The 18,223-nt window shown below is 53.1% G+C and overlaps 1 protein-coding gene across 5 annotated transcripts in view; it reads left to right on the top strand.

The window, feature by feature from the left end:
• Positions 1 to 18,223, top strand: part of DGKD (diacylglycerol kinase delta) — a 121,082-nt gene that overhangs the window by 97,160 nt on the left and 5,699 nt on the right. For all 5 annotated transcript variants that reach the window (XM_053597291.1, XM_053597292.1, XM_053597290.1 and 2 more), the window contains 17 exons: positions 258 to 397; positions 1,216 to 1,300; positions 2,560 to 2,654; positions 2,758 to 2,857; positions 2,943 to 3,216; positions 3,609 to 3,752; positions 4,400 to 4,528; positions 5,193 to 5,289; positions 7,456 to 7,566; positions 10,058 to 10,154; positions 10,316 to 10,423; positions 11,020 to 11,133; positions 12,357 to 12,491; positions 12,702 to 12,853; positions 14,473 to 14,584; positions 14,670 to 14,762; positions 15,634 to 15,753. In XM_053597291.1, coding sequence (XP_053453266.1) covers positions 258 to 397; positions 1,216 to 1,300; positions 2,560 to 2,654; positions 2,758 to 2,857; positions 2,943 to 3,216; positions 3,609 to 3,752; positions 4,400 to 4,528; positions 5,193 to 5,289; positions 7,456 to 7,566; positions 10,058 to 10,154; positions 10,316 to 10,423; positions 11,020 to 11,133; positions 12,357 to 12,491; positions 12,702 to 12,853; positions 14,473 to 14,584; positions 14,670 to 14,762; positions 15,634 to 15,753 — 2,106 coding nt within the window. The remainder of the gene's footprint in view (positions 1 to 257; positions 398 to 1,215; positions 1,301 to 2,559; positions 2,655 to 2,757; positions 2,858 to 2,942; positions 3,217 to 3,608; positions 3,753 to 4,399; positions 4,529 to 5,192; positions 5,290 to 7,455; positions 7,567 to 10,057; positions 10,155 to 10,315; positions 10,424 to 11,019; positions 11,134 to 12,356; positions 12,492 to 12,701; positions 12,854 to 14,472; positions 14,585 to 14,669; positions 14,763 to 15,633; positions 15,754 to 18,223) is intronic.

Genomic DNA, 18,223 nt, shown 5'->3' on the forward strand with positions numbered 1-18,223 from the left:
GGGAAGGAGGGCATCGGGGGAAGTAGATCAGAGAGGTCCTAAAGGGTTGATGGTCTGCAGCTGAAAGGGGAGAAGGAGGGCCGATGACACTGGCATTTTCTGTTGGATTATAGAGACTGTCCTCTCTGGTGGGCTCTGCCTGTAATGCACAAGTCACTTGATTTTAGCCACTGTTGTAGGTAACTGGGAGGCTGGGGTGCTGGGGATGACTCTTCCTCCCTGGGGGCATGAACGCCTGCTCCCTGCTGTTTCTGTAGTGCCAGCTGGGAGTGCTGCCGCTTGGGACCGGGAATGACCTGGCGCGCGTGCTAGGCTGGGGCTCGGCCTGTGATGACGACACCCAGCTGCCCCAGATCTTGGAGAAGCTGGAAAGAGCCAGCACCAAGATGCTGGACCGGTGAGTAGGACACTTCCTGGCCGTATGGGTGAGAGGTCTTCTGCGAGAGAGGCCATCTTGACCAGCGCTTTAAACCTCCTTCTTAGTCTGTGGCAAAGTTATTTGTAAAAATTTAACCTGAGCATATATTACTTTTTTCTGGTAGTGTTTGATTTTTTTTTGTCAGACTATGAAAAGGATAAAAACAAAACTTCAGAAAAACAGGCTCTCAAAATGGCCCTAGGCTTTCTCATGGGCCAAACCTGAGTGTGCCCGGGGCGCCTCAGCCCAGCCTCTGATAACCCACCGGCAAAGGAGCAGTTCCATCTCTTGTGTTCTGTCTCAGAGGTGGTTCTGGGTACTCACCCTCTAGTGCTTAAAGATATCCCTTGGCACCCTCCCTGAGTAAGCTGTGTGGGTACCCATGGAACACTGCCCCCACCACCGCAGGACCCTGGAGCTCTGATTACAGGTGGGTTTGCAATGTCCCCACCTTTCCACGGGCCCCTGAGCAGCTTCTGTGGCCAGCTCTTCGAAGGAGGGTGAGATGCTTCTCCCAGAAGCAGCATCTCAGAGGCAGCCGGTTGTGGGGTCTGTTTCTCCCTGGCAGTGGGGCTGTAGCGCCCTGCTGCCTGTGGAGGGAGACCTCTGTTCTCAGCCCGGTGAAGAGCCACGTTACAAACACAGAACCTGACCGGGGCCTTAAAAACACAGTCAGGTCAAGGGCTCAGGGGAAGGGGAGGGTGTAGGGTCTACCCTTAAGGGTTGTCTGTCCTGCACCAGTCCTGTGCCTGCTCACGGCAGGTGGAGCTGACTTGAGCTGACCTTGTGCTGTGTAGGTGGAGTGTCATGGCGTATGAGACCAAACTGCCCCGGCAGGCCTCCTCCTCCACCGTCACCGAGGACTTCAGTGAGGACTCCGAGGTACGTGGGGCTGCTGTCCGCAGCGCTGTCCGCAGCACCACCCACCTAGTGTCCCGCTGCCTCCCTGCCCTCTGGGCGCTCAGGGTGAACTACAGGTGGAGCTGGAGGCCAAGTGGTTCTCACCCCCTCCTTCGGCAGAGGCTTTTGGCCTTTGTGATGTCTGGGAGTTTCCTGGGGTTGGCACTGGGCTTAGGGGGCTTCCTGCTCTCCTAGCATGCCCCATCAGCTCCTCTGACCCCTGCATGGTGTTATTGTTTCCTGCTGTTCCTGTGTGCCTAGAGCACCCTGTCGTTCCCCAGCTGCCGCCTGTCCCATCTACTTTGTGACATCCAGAGCTGCCCCTTGTATCAGCCTGCTCTAGTTCAGCTTTGAGTTCTTTTTGGCGGGTGGTGGTTACTGTTCAGCTTTAACTCTATTGTGCCCTCTTAGGGCGTAGACACACTTTGTCTCCTTAGCTGTGGACCTGTGCTGGCACAGGGCTAGCCATGCTCGTGACCACTGGGCGGGTGGCTGGCAGCTGTGTGTGAGCCGGGCTCTGGCCAGGGCAGTCCACAGTCAGCAGGGCTGGGCACTGGGAAGAGGGAGGCTGGCTCAGCAGCTACTTTCATGGAGCCTTGTGAGCTGGGAAAGCGGTGTGTGTGTGTTTTGAATTGTTTTTTGTTTGTTTTTTAGAAGATGGATAAATATATGTGGAGAGACCTATTTGGCCATTAGGAAAGTTTGTTGACCCATGGGCTAGGTCCTAGGGAGAAGTTATCACACCCCCATGGGGATGGAGCTCAGCAGGTAGAGGCCCGTGGTGACGAGCATGATTTACACTGAGAGAGATTTCGCTGGCAGCTAGATGGGTGAGGCCTCTGCTGTGAGCCTGCCTCCCAGCGGGCCACCCACCTCAGGATGACATGGAATTAGAGGCAGCATGCCTAGCACAGGCTGGTGTGGTGATCTCATACCGAACGCTTGTAAGCTGCTAGTACATACTCATATCTTTTTCTTTGTTGAGATCCATCTTTTCAGTTTGTCCACAGCTTGGTGAACCTTCTGAAACCTTTCCCAAAGCGTTAGTGAACCTCAGGTTGGGTTTTGGAGTTGAGGTTTTGCTTGGCAAGATAATATCTGTTAGGAGAGAGTTGTGGTCACCTGTTTGTCGTCACCTGTCCAAAGGGAAGTTGGTGAGGGCGAATCACGGGGACTCAGTGTTGTGAAGCTTTCTGTCGCAGAGACTAACAGGCCCCCACCATATTTTGGGGAGATTGCAGGTGCAGCAGATTCTCTTCTATGAAGACTCGGTGGCAGCCCATCTTTCCAAAATCCTGACCTCAGACCAGCACTCGGTAGTGATCTCCTCGGCTAAGTAAGTGCCCAGCAGTCATGGGAAAGGTGGGGTTCAGGCAGGTGGGCACCGAGTCCCAGCCTGGAGCCATCTCTCTAGACGTGTCTTCTGTCTCCCCGCCCAGAGTGCTCTGTGAGACGGTGAAGGACTTTGTGGCCCGGGTAGGGAAGGCCTATGAAAAGACAACTGAGAGCTCGGAGGAGTCAGAGGTCATGGCCAAGAAGGTTGGTTCCCGGGTAGGGGTCAGGGATGGGGGTGCATCACGACATGGAGAAGGGCGCTCTGCATGCTGTTGTGCTCCCTGTCCAGTGCTCTGTCCTGAAGGAGAAGCTGGACTCGCTCCTTAAGACCTTGGATGACGAGTCCCAGGCCTCATCCTCACTGCCCAACCCACCCCCCACCATCGCCGAAGAGGCTGAAGATGGCGATGGGCCTGGAAGCATCTGCAGCTCTACCAGGGACCGCTCAGTGGCAATGGCCTGTCCAGCTCGGCCTCAGATATTTCGGCGCCGGGAACAGCTCATGCTAAGGGCTAACAGCCTGAAGAAAGCAATTCGCCAGATCATAGAACACACAGAGAAAGGTATCTGGTCTCCTGGTGAGAAGTGTCTTTCCTTAGGCAAGCACCAGCATTCCCAGTGTTCCCTTGAGTGTGGTAATGGAAGGGAACGCTGGAACACCATCACTCTGGCTTTCCAGGACCCTCCCCCCAGCTGATAGCCATGCCCTTCCCCCCCCCCCCCCCCCCCGGCTGCTCCAGGCCCCTGTACTTCCAGCCTCTCATCCTCCCTCTCCCAGCCTATTACCACAAGTGCCAGGGGCTGTCCTACTGACAGTGTGTGGGGCCAGGGAGAAGGCTGGGTGGGGTGGAGCTTTGGGGTCTAAACCTTCAGCTAGTGGATATGTGGAGAGCCCAGGTTGCCATACTTGCTGTGACACCCACATGTCAGTTGCTGACACTTTTTCCTTGCACAGCTGTTGATGAGCAGAACGCCCAGACGCAAGAGCAAGAGGGGTTCATGCTGGGTCTCTCTGAGACAGAGGAGAAGACGGACAGCAGGGTGTGCCTGTCCCAGAGCGAGAGCTGTGTGGCTGCTAAAGGGAGGAGCCAGCGCAAAGGTACCGGCCTCGTCCATCTCTCCTCTGTGTTGCCGGCAGGGTTTGGGGTTGGCGAGACTGAGCACACGGGCCCTGGAAGTTTCTGGCGCGCTTGTGGCTTGGCCCTCGGCCGTGTGGACTTGCAGCCTGTGGCTCGTCTCCACGCATCACTGCTGCGCATGGGAAGTTTATCTGGTGGATGCCAGGAGAGCCAGCAGGACCTCCACGGCTGGAGGGGCCCTCCTCACAGAGCAGCTTTGGCGTCTCGTCCTGGCTTCTTCCCTCACAACCTCTCTGTGCCCTAATAACCGATAGGGATGGACCCTTGTCCCTTCTGGGGTCTGTTTGTGTGGTGGCCACTAGGAGGCACCTGTTCAGAGTTGACGTGGCGACCCTTAGATGGCTATCCGTCAGAGCTCTGCTGTGTGTGGACCCCATCTTCCATGGCCCAGACTGAGATTAGGGCTTTCCCTCCTGCCTGTGCCACTCCCTAGATGAGCCCAAGCCCTTAGCAGGCCATGCGAGCCCTGCTGCCCTATCTGGGAGCTTCCGATGGCTGACCAGTGTTCTGCAGCCTGCCTTTGCCCAGTCCTCCCTCTGCTCATACTGCGATGGGCCCCAGGGCTTCCCATGTCAGACAACCTCAGGTGTCCTGTTCTGTCTTACAGTGTCTAAAGCCCCCTGTGAAAAGGTGATCAGCAAAGGAAGTCTGTCGCTGGGCAGCTCTGCCTCTCTTCCCCCCCAGTCGGGGAGCCGGGACGGCCTGCCTGCGCTGAACACCAAGATCCTGTACCCGAGTGAGTGTCCCCTCCCAGGTGGGCCAATCAGAGGGCTGGCTAGGGCTCTCCCTAAGTGATCAGTGGCTGGGCACTGGTCACTGCCTTTGGAGTATTGGTGTGCTCTGGGGAAGATGGTGTTGAGAGGTGCATGTGACCAGCACCCTTTTTAAACAAAGCATGTGGTGCCCCGCAGCCTCCTGGGAGGCCGCGCTGGGAAGGATGTTGAATTGAGCTTTGAAGAATCAGTAAGCTGATGTTATGGAAATGGAAAGGGTTGGGATGAGCCGTTGTGGTGAGGGCGCTGCAGTGTTGCTCCAACACTGCCAGGAGAGTCAGGGTTGGGGCATCTGAAGTGTTCATGGCTCGTGAATGTAGCCTTCTGAAGCTGTATGACCAGATTCTAAGACATCATTTTGGTGGAGCTTCTCACATTTAATGAGAACTCACTTTATAATTTATTTTTAGGTATCTCATAGGTGTTGGTTTCTACCGCGTAATGTTTTTGTGCCACAAATATGGGTTGATGTGGGTGAATTTTTGACCTGAGACTATCTATTGGCAAAACGTGGACATGCTGGTAGATGGCTTTGGACGTGTTTAACTGTGGTGATGTTCTGCAGACTGAGGGTCCGCAGAGACTATGGATCTGACCGGCATCCCCTCCTGCTTGCGTTTTCTGCAGGTGTTCGGGCTGGGATGTCCGGGTCCTTGCCAGGGGGTTCAGTCATCAGTCGCTTATTAATTAACGCTGATCCCTTTAACTCCGAACCAGAAAACCTGTGAGTATGAGTATTGGCCAAATGGGCATAGTGTTGTAGCATTGCTGAGCCCAGACAAGGGGTTTCAGAGCCATCTGGAGACATTAGTGAGCAGCGGATTATTCTCCAGCTGGTGTTAGCTGAGAAGGCTGCACCCGGCTTCCTACCCAGGGTCCCTTGGTGGGTGCACGTGTCCTCTGAATCTGAGTCACCTGTTGCTGCCTTCTGAGACTGTCACTGGGCTCAAACATGCCTCCCAGAAGCCAGCTTCGCACGGACTGTCCATGGTCACTCTCCCTGACCTCAGCCGCCCCGCTAATGACTTTCCTCTCAGCCTGCTTCTCCCTCGTGCCCTCCCTTCTCCTGCTTTCCTTATAGTGTCACAGAAACAGTCCTTAGTCTTCCTGATGCCATTTTCCTCAGTAAGGCCAGGGCCGCAGTCTGCCTGTGAGCAGTGCCCCAGGGCCCTCCTGATCTAGATATTTCTTTGGCTTCTTCGTCTGAGATGCTGAACTTGCACATCTGGCTGAGTCTGTTGCTTTCTTTTCCTGCTCTCCTCTTTTCCCGGGGAGACAGCACTGTGCTCTCTTGCCTTCCCCCTTGGTGGTGTGCCAGGGCTGTGCCGTGTGGGCCCCAGGACTGTGGCCATAGCAGCCAGGCCTTGAGCCTGTCCCTCTCTGCCCAGGCAGCTGCTGGCCCTCTTCCCTTAGTCCATGAGCCCAGTGTCGGTACCTCCTCCCTTTGTCCCTGTGTCCCTGTTTCTCTGGCTTGGCTCTCTTTATTCCCAGGACCCATAAATATTGATCAGTCACTTGATCTTCAGCTTAGTAAACAGTTCTGTCTCAGAGCTTTGCTCTCGGCCAGCTGTCAGGCACTCAAAGGAGGTATGTCATGGAAACACGTACACGTGGCGATTGGCTCTCAGGTCTGGCTACCAGATTGTAGTGGGCTAAAATGTTTCAGAGTCTGGGCACCACCCTTGAGTGTCCGTGGCACTTGGGGCATGTGGCTCCTGCTCGCCCCCCTCCTTCTCCTTGTGGGCCCTGGGCTCTGTGGCTGGGGAGGAGGCTTAGCCCTGGGAAGAAAAGCCAGACTGAGACTGTCCTGACAGTGTACACCTGGGGAAGGAAAGCTCTTGTTGCCATGGGGTTGGGGTGGACATTTTCTTTTTTTTGAGACAGAGTTTCACTCCTTTGCCCTCCATAGAGTGCTGTGGCATCACAGTTCACAGCAACCTCCAGCTCTTGGGTTTAGGTGATTCTCTTGCCTCAGCCTCCCGACTAGCACCTCCCGACTACGGGCGCCCGCCACAACACCCGGCTGTTTTTTTGTTGCAGTTCTGCCGGGGCCGGGTTTGAACCCGCCACCCTTGGAATATGGGGCCGGTGCCCTACTCACTGAGCCATAGGCGCCACCTGGGAGGGACATTTTCAAGTCATTTCCTTTTTAATTTGGCGACTGCCCTGATTGGGTCTAAGGATGTTTGAGAAATATTTTGAGATCCAGAGTTCAAACTTGTGAGTTTATGAGCCATAAAGATACTGTCAGTTTTGACACTGCTGGTGGGGATATAAAATGGTGTGCCGTTGCCCTGGTGAACATTCTGGTAGCTGCTCTTCAGGTTCAACCTAGAATTTCCATGTGACCCAGCAGTTCTGCCACCGGGTACAAAAACCCAAGAAAATTGAAGATACATGTCTGTGTTGGAACTTGTGTTCAAATGTTCATAAATAATAACCCAAAGTGAAACAACCCAAATATCCATCAGCTGATAAATAATACAGTGGAATATTATTTGGCAATAAAAATGAGGTACTGACATGCAACATCAGCATGAATGAAATTTGGACACTCCATGCTAGGTGAGCGAAAGGATTAGCAGCTGCCAGGGGCTGGAGCTGATGGTTAAAGGGTAAAACTTTCTTTTAAGGGTAATGAAACATTGCAAAATTTGTATCGTGATGGTTAAATGACTCTCTGTATACTGAGTTGTGTACTTAAAATTGGTAAATTATTTGATATGTGAATTATATCTCAGTAAATCTCTTATAAGGAAAAAAAGAAAAAGATGTCAGTGTTGCCCTAAAGAAGAGAAATGCCGAGAGGCTGGGAGCCCATGAGGTAAAACTGCTAATAAGCAGGGCTGCCTCGAGACTGTCGTGATTGATTTAAGGTTTACCTTCGCAGAGAGTGTTATACAGAGAAATGTGTCATGAACAACTATTTTGGCATTGGCCTGGATGCAAAGATATCCCTGGACTTCAACAACAAGCGTGATGAACACCCGGAGAAGTGCAGGTAGGGGACAGACTCCAGGTCTTCCTGGCTTCTTCCAGATGGTAGGGAACTGCGGGGGGCTGCAGGTAAAGAACGTGTGGAGCAGCCCACGCGTTGTCAGAACGAGAGGAGCAGGAGGCAGTCCAGGAAGCCAGCCTGGAAGGGAGTTCACCCCTGTGGGGCTGGCCAAGTTGTGACAAATTCCACACGAGAAAACCAGCGATGGTGGTCATTGGAATGGGCTGCATCTCTTAATGAGGGTCCCATCTCTGGCTCTGCGATGAAGGGGCAGGTGGGCTATCTGAGTGGGCTAAGAAGTTACAGTACCTGCTAGACAGATGTGGGAAAGTCTGCGTGTGCATCAGCAGAAAAGGGGGCTCTGCCCAGTCACATGGGCAGAGCCAGGGGGCTCTGAGGCTCCCTTAGGCAGGGCCAGAGCCTGCCTGTGAGGCCTGAGAGAACCCCCACTGAGCTGCTCAGTCTCTTCCCAGAAATTCCCACTGCTCCTGGCCTGGGCAGAGGATGGAAAAATTAGGGACGAGTCCTTCCCAGGCAGAGGTGAAAATTTCCTCTTCTCAGTAGAAACACAAGAAGTGGGGAAGAACATCTCCTGCCCCACCCTAGAGTAGTAATCTGGAAGAGACTGTTCAGCTTGAACATTCTTAGGAGAACTTGGGAGAGGGGAGCTGGCGGGAGGAAGGCACCGTCAGTGCAGAGAACAGTCACTGGGGCAGCTCAGATGTCCTCCTTGGAGTCCCCATCTGCTAGGTCAGGAGTGGCCTAAGCAGGCTCAACCACGTGACCCCTTGGTGCCTGTCCTCTGTGGGTGTCACTGCCACCTTGGTGAGGGACACACTAATACCTGAGGGTTATATGAGGTCTGACAATTAAGTTCATGATCTCCCCTCTTTGCTGAATATCACTGTGGTCACCCTCAGAGTACTCTCCTTGGGAAGCTACACATGCATGCCTTCTAGTCCACCCTTCAGAGCAATTTTGGAGCTCTTTTTCTGGAGTGACCACCAGAGTTTTCATCGTATGAGACCTGACAATTAAAGTCACAAACTCACCACTGTGTGCTTACGTCGGCAGCACTGTACAAACAACTCGATAAGGTTTTATAACCTCGGTGTGTTAGTGTCTTAGAGCCGCGTTTGTGTCAGTGTGGGCCAGTGTCTTGCTGAGTGGCGTTCATTATTGTGTGTGTGCGCGCTGTACGATGGCAGCTCTGATGGCCATTCTAGAATGAAAAAGGGTTCCAAAATTGCTGTGAAGGTGGACTAGAAGCGGGCACTGGTGCATGGCTTCCTAACTGAAGGTGACCATAGTGATATTCAGTATGGAGGTATGAGTTCTTAAACTTAATTGTCAGACTGGTATATAGTTGGAAATTTCTAGGAAAACAAAAGCTACTAACTCAAATACGTTTGAACTCTGGGGCTCTTCAGTGAAGGAAGATAGCTCAGGGGGTCCAGGTCACATTCCTGTTACACAGCATGTGACAGTGGAGTCAGATTATTTCAAAATCCCTATTAGAAATGAGCCAGGTGTTGTGGCAGGTGCCTGTAGTTCCATCTACTTGGGAGGCTGAGGCAGGAGGATCGCTTAAGCCTAGGAGTTTGAGGTTGCTGTGAGCTGTGACGCCATAGCACTCTAGCCTAGGTACCAGAAAAAATTCCTGTTAGTCCAAAATAATTGAGAACAGTATTAAAATAAAATATAATTTAGCAGAGTAAAATAAAAAGTTAAAGAATGGGGCAGGAATAGTACTTCTTAGGGTGCTGAAACCCTGGTTTAACCTTTCTTGAGTTTGTATTGAAAACTTTGAAAAGGTCTCTAGAAAAATTCCATTTCTGTGAATCTGTCCTAAGGAATAATTAGAATTGTTGTTAAAGAGGTATGAGTACAATTGGCTTACTGCCTCGTAATTTACAGACCTTAGGGTGTGTGTTCAGAGCCCAGTCAGTAGGGCCTGAGCAGGGGGGTTCTGGAAGAGACGTGCTGAGCTGTGAGGAGCGCGTGGGGACCAGGGTGTGTTGGCAGCGTGGTGTGGCGTGAACGGGAGGCCGTGGGGCTGTGTGAACGAGCGAGTCCAGCTGACTCCGGCACCTGACTGGACTGAGGAAGTACTCCAGAGGTTCGTCATCAGGGCGTGTGGAGCGTCTGGAGAGGCGTTGGGATCATGAAGATTATTTCTACTTTATGCTTTTCTGTATTTCCAAATTTTCTATGGTAGGCATAATTTCATAGCCAGAAAAAAATTATGATGTATAAATTTTTTTGTGAGGTTCTGTAACTTTATTTGCTTTTCAGGATAGGGTTATTTTCTTGGCAAAATGTTGCTATTTAATAAAGCTTCCTATTGGTAAATACATACGTTTATGCTTATCTGGGAGAACAACAATGCGTCCTGCTTACCTTCTGGTGTTACTGCTGTAAATAATTGCTGGACTTAGATCATTGGTGGTCAGATGCCTCCCTGGCCACTGCAAGGCTTTGCTTCTGTTTCCAGGAGTCGAACCAAGAACATGATGTGGTATGGTGTCCTCGGCACCAAGGAGCTGCTGCACAGAACCTACAAGAACCTGGAGCAGAAGGTCCTGCTGGAGGTGAGCCGGAGTCCCCCGCACAGGTGTCAGCCGCCCCTGTGTGGGAACACCCTGGGGGGATCCCTGCCCGGGCCCAGCCTGCTCAGCCCCTGTGTGGACGCTGTGAAGGGTGGCTGAGGCTGCGCACTTCTTTTCTTTTCTTCTTCATTTCTGCTGCTCAGTGTGATGGGCGACCGATCCCACTGCCCAGTCTTCAGGGAATTGCTGTCCTCAACATTCCCAGCTATGCTGGAGGGACCAACTTCTGGGGGGGCACTAAGGAAGATGATGTACGTATGGGCGTGGGGGCCCAAGCTCAGGGAGGGGAGGAGCAGTAAGGTGGTCTGTCACGACCTTCTTGGGTTGGCACTGGAGTGCCCTGGAAAGCAAGACAGGCCAGGGCTGCTCGCCAGGAACTCACCATGTAGAGGGCCAGGCAGAGTGGTCTTGATACAGAGGGGAGCAGGGTGTGTCAGGGAAGGCTTCTGGAAGGCTGAGACCTGAAGAATGACTCGAGCTGGCCCTGTCAGGTGGGCAGATGGGAGAGGGAGGCTGCTGCAGCGCATGTGAAGGCTCGAGGCAAGATGGAGCGGGGCAGGGGTGTGGCGGAAGGTCCCCTGGTTGCAGTGTGCAGTGGGCGACTGCTCTGTGGGGGCTTGGATCCTACTGGGCTCTACATGCTGGGCGGGGGTTGGCGTTTGGAATTTGTGCTAAAAGCTGTAAGGAGGTATTGATAGGTTTTAACTGGGGGGCGGCTCCCCTCGTGTGTAGCAGCAAACACAGTCAGCAGCGCACATGTGATGGGCCCAGGCCCCACCTGCTCTGTAGCTGTGAGCTCGTTTGGTCTTCATGACGACCCATCCTGTTCTGACGCTGGCCCTTTTAGACTTTTGCAGCTCCGTCATTCGATGACAAGATTTTGGAGGTGGTCGCCGTGTTTGGCAGCATGCAGATGGCAGTCTCTCGAGTAATTAAGCTGCAGCATCACCGAATCGCCCAGGTAGTGGCCATGGTCCTGGAGGGTCTGCCCTGTGCTAACCTCACTCTCAGTGGATATAGCGCACCAGAGCGGTGCTTTCCTGGGACCACACTCTCATCAGCCTTGCCCCCCGGGCCAGAGCCTTTTCCTGGGGCTGTGTCTGACAGTTAAATAACTTTTTCTTTTTCTTTGTTTTTGAGACAGAGTCTCATTATGTCACCCTTGGTAGAGTGTCATGGTGTCACAGCTCACAGCAACCTCCAGCTCTTGGGCTTAAGTGATTCCTTTGCCTCAACCTCCAAGGAGCTGGGACTCCAGGTGCCACAACACCTGGCTATTTTTTGTTGTTGTTTTTGTTGTTGTAGTCGTCGTGGTTTGGCAGGCCCAGGCCGCCGAGCCCCCACATAACTTTTTCAAACATGTATCCCATGTGAGCCCTCTGGGCCTGGCCTTCCTCTGTGGAGGCGAGATGACGGGGAGCAGCTGGGCCAGGCTCTCCCATGTCTGCAGCTCTCTGGGGCAGGAGCCGGGGTGGGGCCCAGCTGGCGTCTCTGGCAGGAGGAGGTGATTTTCTCCCTGGGGGCCTCATGCTACTGAGGGGAGTTAGGGCAGGGCTGACCTATTCTTGCTGTGATGGGCTGTGTGGGGTCTCTCTGCGGGGTTGTTGGGGCTGGAAGACTTTAAGCACAGAGACTGGGGGCAGAGGAGGGTGCTGTGGACCCCAGCCTAGGACTGTCTAATCTCCTCCCCCCTCTGCACACTCCCAGCAGTAGCTTGAAGTTGATGCTTTCATCTCTTTGGCAGCTGTTTTTGTTAAACAGGAAAAGGACATCATCACCCCTTCCTGGCTTGCCCTGGGAGGGTCTGCGTGTGGCCCCAGTGGCTGGTGGTAGCCCGACCTCTTTCCCTTCCTCCCCCAACCCCGGGTTCTGATGCCGTATCCCAGTGCCAGGGTCTCCTATGCTGATTGGCCTTTGGTGCTGGTCAGTGCTTGGTGGGGGACAGTGGGGACAGGATAGGGCAGTATTGCTGAGGAGAGACTCAGGCTCTGGGAGCAGCAGGCTCTGGCGATGGTCTGACTGCAGGACAGCCGGCTGCAGGCCACACATCATGGTAGAGAGGGCTGGTCAGGGAGCTTCGAGGGTGGGCGTGCAGGCAGGAAGATCACAGAGGTGCTGACAGCACTTCAAAACCCCAGGAGGTTTTGGCTCCATACATGAATAATTGTCATGCTGCTTGCTCAGTGTCGCACGGTGAAGATCTCCATCCTGGGGGATGAGGGCGTACCTGTGCAGGTGGATGGAGAGGCCTGGATCCAGCCCCCAGGGTACATCCGGATTGTCCACAAGAACCGGGCACAGACACTGACCAGAGACAGGGTAAGCACAGCTGCCTTTGGTGCCCTGGGGCACATGATGTTAACAGGGCAATCATTTCTAGGGCCAGCTCCTTCCCCCAGTATGAAAGCAAAGTCTGGGTCCCCCCTTTTCTATTACCTTGTTGGTGCCCCCAGCTGCTGCCAGGTCACATGCACTCCCACCCTCTCCCGAGGGCTGCAGGAGGTCTAATTCTGCGCTCTCGTGTGCCAGGCATTTGAGAACACCCTAAAGTCCTGGGAAGACAAGCAGAAGTGTGAGCTGCCCCGCCCGACGTCCTTCTCTCTGCATCCGGAGATGCTGTCCGAGGAAGAGGCCACCCAGATGGACCAGTTTGGCCAGGCAGCTGGGGTCCTCATTCGCAGGTGCGCTCTGCCTCACTCTGCCCCTCCTTGGACCTCCCGGTTTACCTGCTGGATCTGGGTCACCCCTGAGGGCTCAGCCTCTTCTGCTCACCTTGGCATTGACCCCTTTCCCCTGACGGTCTTTCAGAGATTGCTCAGAGTTTACATAGATGGAAAACCAAAACTCACAGTGGTTTTCAGAGCCACTCACAGACTTGAAAGCCTGCCCTGGACTCCTGAGGATGGTCCATGGTTGCAGCCTTCACCTTGCCTTCCCTGGGTCTGGGAGCAGGCTTGTACTCTGCTCCCATGTGTACTTAGAAAAGGCACCTGAAAAAGGCACTTCTTACCTCACTTTGAGAAATGGCTCCCAGAGTCACTGTGTCCCTTGGGGAAGGCAGTCATTATTCTGTCCACTGTTCGCCCATGTGGCCGCTGCTGCCCACTGACGTGGACCCTCTCTGGCCATTGCCTGGTTTCTTCTAGTTGCATTTAGCCCTTCTGCTTCTTCCTTGCTCTTCCTCCTGTGGTGCACGCCGGCTGGTGCTCCCAGCCTCCTCCTCCTGACCTCCCCTCCTGACCACCCCTAGATCCTTTCCTCTTCTCCTGGCTGTGGGTGGGCTGCCCTGGGCTCCGGGCTTGGTGGTCTGGGTACCCTTCCCAGGTGGCCGTGTCTGGGTGGTGTGTGGAAGGACCACCCGTGCCAGTCTTCAGTTTCTGCCCTTCCACAGCACCAGACTTGTCCAGCAGGCCAGTCCCTCTCCTGGTCACCCATGGTGTGTTGGGTTCAGTGTGTCTAGACTGGTACCTTCATTCTCTGCCCTGGTAGTTGGTATCACCGTTGCCCCCTGGTCTTTGGCTGGGGCCCTGGCCAGATCAGTGATAGAGCCAGAGGGCTTCATGTAGCATTCATCCAAGTCCTTGGTTGGCAGCAGCCTTCTGGTAGCTTCTTGTCTTTGCTCCTGCCCGCCAAAGCCTGCCTGGAAGGTGCCTATGCAACGGCATGGCCCTGTGGGAAGCTGTTGGCACTGGCACATTTTTCCTAGGTCAGGACAGGTGGCTCCTATGGCTTCTGCTTGCACCTCTCCCCACGCCCCCAGGCCACCTGCCAAGCTCTGAGACCCGCCCTGACCTGTCCTCTCACCAGCTCCCTCATGGCTGCAACCTGGGCTGTGTGCCAGGCCCTGTCTCTGCCTATCAGTGCAAGAGGATTATCCCTTCATAGGAGGGTTCTCTTATTTCCATGTACACAACGGGGCTTGTTGTGGGGCTGTGTGGTCTATCATGGGGCCCTCTGGATCTGTGTACAGCTTACTGCAGGTCTGCAGGGGCTGCACGATGCCCTCTGGTTGTGTTACAAAGTGTAGACCCCATTTTGTGCATTTTCCTCTCTGGAAAACTGCGATTTTAATGTCAGATTTCCTATTGGAGCCCTCATTTGTCTGCTGAGGGTCAGGAAATAACCTGCAGGGTTGTCCTGTGCCAGTGACCATGACTAAGTGGTCAGCATGGCCAGGCTACAGTCCCTATCACCCTGCCGGCCCTTGGCCTCGGCCCTCTAGGTGGTACATGCTATGTTTAGACCAAGATGTCTTAGTCCCTCTACTGGGCCTGACACCTGCCGGTGTTGCTCTGTCTAGTATCCGGGAGATAGCTCAGTCCCACCGAGACGTGGAACAGGAACTTGCTCATGCCGTCAACGCCAGCTCCAAGTGCATGGACCGAGTGTACGGCAAGCCCAGAACCACAGAGGTACCTGGTCTTTCCAGTGCGGGCTCTTTCCCGGCTGATAGAGTTCTTGGCATTTCACACAGCTGTGTGTTCTGGTTTCTCCTAGGGACTGAGCTGTAGCTTTGTCCTGGAAATGGTGAATAACTTCAGAGCTCTGCGCAGCGAGACAGAGCTGCTGCTGGCTGGAAAGATGGCCTTGGTAAGCTGATCCTAGAGCAGGCCCTTGGCTGGACAGGAAACAACTGTTGTCACCAGGTTGCCAGGCTCAGAGGCTGGCACATTTTGGTCTGGAATTCCCAGCTTTCAGGGAGGGGGTCATCTGGTCTGACTTGAGGCTGGTGCTCACTCCTGTAGGCAGCATCCCTGCCAGCTGTCTGTAGCTTGTCAGAGGCTCTCACAGCAGGAACATCTTTGTTAGAGGTAAAAGATGTGTCCTCACCTCACAGAACCTGTGGGTGCTGAACCTTCCCCTGCAGCCAAGAGCCGGCTGTATCCTCATCTGTGTCCAGAGTCTTCCTCACTCAGCCCCGCAAATTGACCACATCAGCCTGGGGGACCACAGTCACAGGAGGGTCCCTGAGTCACAGAAGCTGCAATGGGAGGGGCCCGAGAGGTGGCCTGGCCAGCCTTCCTCTTTTAGAGAATGAGGACATGAAAGGGACTTGGTAAAGGTACCTGAGCTCTAGAACCACCCCAAGTTCAGCGTCTGTTCCAAACCCCTGCTGCCTCCCGGAGTCACACTCGCTGCCTCGGCATTCCCACCTCATTGCGGGTGAATGCCCCGTCCCCTTGCTCAGGGGGCCCAGAGGGGGACAGGAGCAGGTCAAGCATCTACCCTGCTGATGTGCTTTCCTTGTCAACATTCTCACCTGACACAGTCAGGAAGGGAGTTTCTGGGTTTGGTACCCTATGACCTAGTTTCTACAAAGGTTTTGTAAGAACTTTCTGAGAGGAGCTCAGCCCTAGGTCAGGCCTTATACCTGCCCAGGGCTCTCCTGGGCCTGGTACCTGCTGCTGATCAATAAGCCTCTCCTTCCCTGCCCTCCCTTCCCCCTCCCTCACTGGAGCAGCAGCTGGATCCCCCTCAGAAAGAGAGGCTTGGGAGCGCTCTCACTGAGATGGACCGACAGCTCCGGAAGCTGGCGGACACCCCCTGGCTCTGCCAGCTCACAGAGCCAGGCGACGAGGAGGTAGGTATGTGGTGACGGGTTCAGTGCCTGTGCTGAGTGGGGCCTGTGCAGCTCAGGACTGTGATGGTATCAGTCTGGCAGCCTGCAGTGCGCCTTCTCCAGTCGTCTCACTAAAAAGCCCTTCAAAGCAGGGAGAGATGTTGGCAGGTAGGAAGGAGTTGGGGGTTGGGGGGAGAGTGCCCTTTGATAACCAGGCATACTTTGCCTTCCTTTTGGTGTGGAAGGAACAGCAGGGCTGTCCAGGGCTGCCCGGGGTGCAGGTAGAAGGGAGGTGAGCTCGGCCCTGCAGCCTGCCCCAGCATGGAGACGTACTGGTTGGATAAATGGCAGCTTCTTGGGAGTTTGCTGTGGTCGGAACAGAGTTGGCGTGCTCTGCTCTCCACCTGCACTTTCTCTGCATGTACTCAGAGACCCTGACAGGACCTCAGGCGTGTCACATCCTGGAGCATAGTCGAATCCTGCACCAGGCAGAAAGGCCCAGGGGAGGGCAGCATCTGGGTACGTGGCGGGCCCTAGACTGCCTTGGGCTCCCCGCTACCCCTGACCAAGGGTGGAACAGAATGGGCTTCAGTCACAGAAGAGACGCAACTGCTGGACACGACACAGGGGCAGCCCTGCCCAGCTTAGTCCGGGAGAACCTGTTGGCAGCAGCCGCTTGGCACGCTCTTCTCAGGATGCTCAGGCATTTGCATACCCTGCACAGGCAGCTGGCTCAGAGGCCTTCCAGCCCCAGATAAAGGATAGGGCAAGCTCGTCAAGATCATTGGTTAAATGGTTAATTGTAAATGTGATAAAGATTTCATGCTAAGTGACTGTGGTAATAGTACATGAACTATTCCACAGAGGCACAGTAACATGATCAGGGCTGGAGAAGTGGGTAGGAAGAAAGCACATTACCTCCCTCCCTTAAGGGAAAAGAAAGTGAAAACAACTTTTTTTTTTTTTTTTTGAGACAGAGTCTCACTTTATCATCCTGGGTAGAGTGCCGTGGTGTCACAGATCACAGCAACCTCCAACTCCTGGGCTTAGGTGATTCTCTTGCCTCAGTCTTACCAGTAGCTAGGACTATAGGCGTCTGCCACAACACCGGGCTATTTTTTGTTGCAGTTTGGCTGGGGCTGGGTTTGAACCCACCACCCTCGGTATATGGGGCCGGTACCCTACTCACTGAGCCCCAGGCGCTGCCTGAAAAACACCATTCTTGACTTAGATAATTAGAGAAATGTAGAGTTAGTGCTGTTTTTAAAAACTTAAAGGTAGTTTTTTTTTTTTGTTTTTTTTTTTATTTTTGGCCGGGGCTGGGCTTGAACCCGCCACCTCCGGCATATGGGACCGGCGCCCTACCCGTTGAGCCACAGGCGCCGCCCTTAAAGGTAGTTTTTAATAGAATTGAAAAGATGTATGTTTCTAAATTACCTTAAAAGACAAAAATAAAGTGTAATCTATATTGTAAAAAAATAAGGGACTAGTAAGGTTACAGCAGACAGCACAAAGAGAGCAGAGAGGCTTAGTGCCTGTAGCTCAGCAGCTGGGCACCGGCCCAGGCCTGCCAAACAACAATGGCAGCTACAACCAAAAAATAGCCAGGCGTTGTGGTGGGTGCCTGTAGTCCCACCTACTTGGGAGGCTGAGACAAGAGAATCGCTGAAGCCCAGGAGTTTGAGGTTGCTGTGAGCTGTGATGCCACGACACTCTACCCAGGGCGACAGCTTGAGACTCTGTCTCAAAACAAACAAACAAACAAAAATCTCAAAGAAACGCACATGTTCCTCTTGAGGCTGATCCTCTCAGCCTGTGGCGAGTAAGAAGCCTGAACAGGTGGTGCTCACAAGAGCCTTGCTTCTTCCCTATCCCCGGTAAAAACTACTGCCCTAGAAAGATTAAACATAAAACAATCACAAGAAAGCACAATACAAGAATCCAATATAAAAAGTAGAATTGCATACCTATGATAATAATGATAAAAAGAAAATCACATTATAATTGGTAAAATATCATTGTTATTATGTGTAGTCTTAATTCATGATGATTATAATAGTCAAAAAAACTGCATGCCAACTAATAGCACCTAAATGAGTTACTTAAAAAGTGTATTTTTATTTTTCTGTTGCATGGGATTCTAATGACTGTTTTGTTACTGATTTCTAACTTGGTTTCCCTGTGCTCTAACACAGTGGCCTGTATGTTACTTGTGCTGACATTCATTGAGACTTGCTTTATGGTGCAGGGGGTGGTTAGTTTTTATAAAGATATCTTTTATGTAGTTCTGTTCTTTACATCATTAAGTCCCTATGATTTTTTTTTTTTTTTTTTTGTCTTCTTGATCAGTCACTAGATTGTAGATGTCTCAGTTTATCCTTGTGGTTCTCTGTGTTTTTGCTTTATGTATTTTCAAGGCTGTGTCCCTGGGTGCACATAGATTTTTATCATTGTGTAATGAACTTTTGTGTTTAGTAATTCTTTTTATCTT

The sequence above is a fragment of the Nycticebus coucang genome, chromosome 7 (assembly GCF_027406575.1).
Source record: "Nycticebus coucang isolate mNycCou1 chromosome 7, mNycCou1.pri, whole genome shotgun sequence".
Classification (NCBI taxonomy): Eukaryota; Metazoa; Chordata; class Mammalia; order Primates; family Lorisidae; genus Nycticebus; species Nycticebus coucang.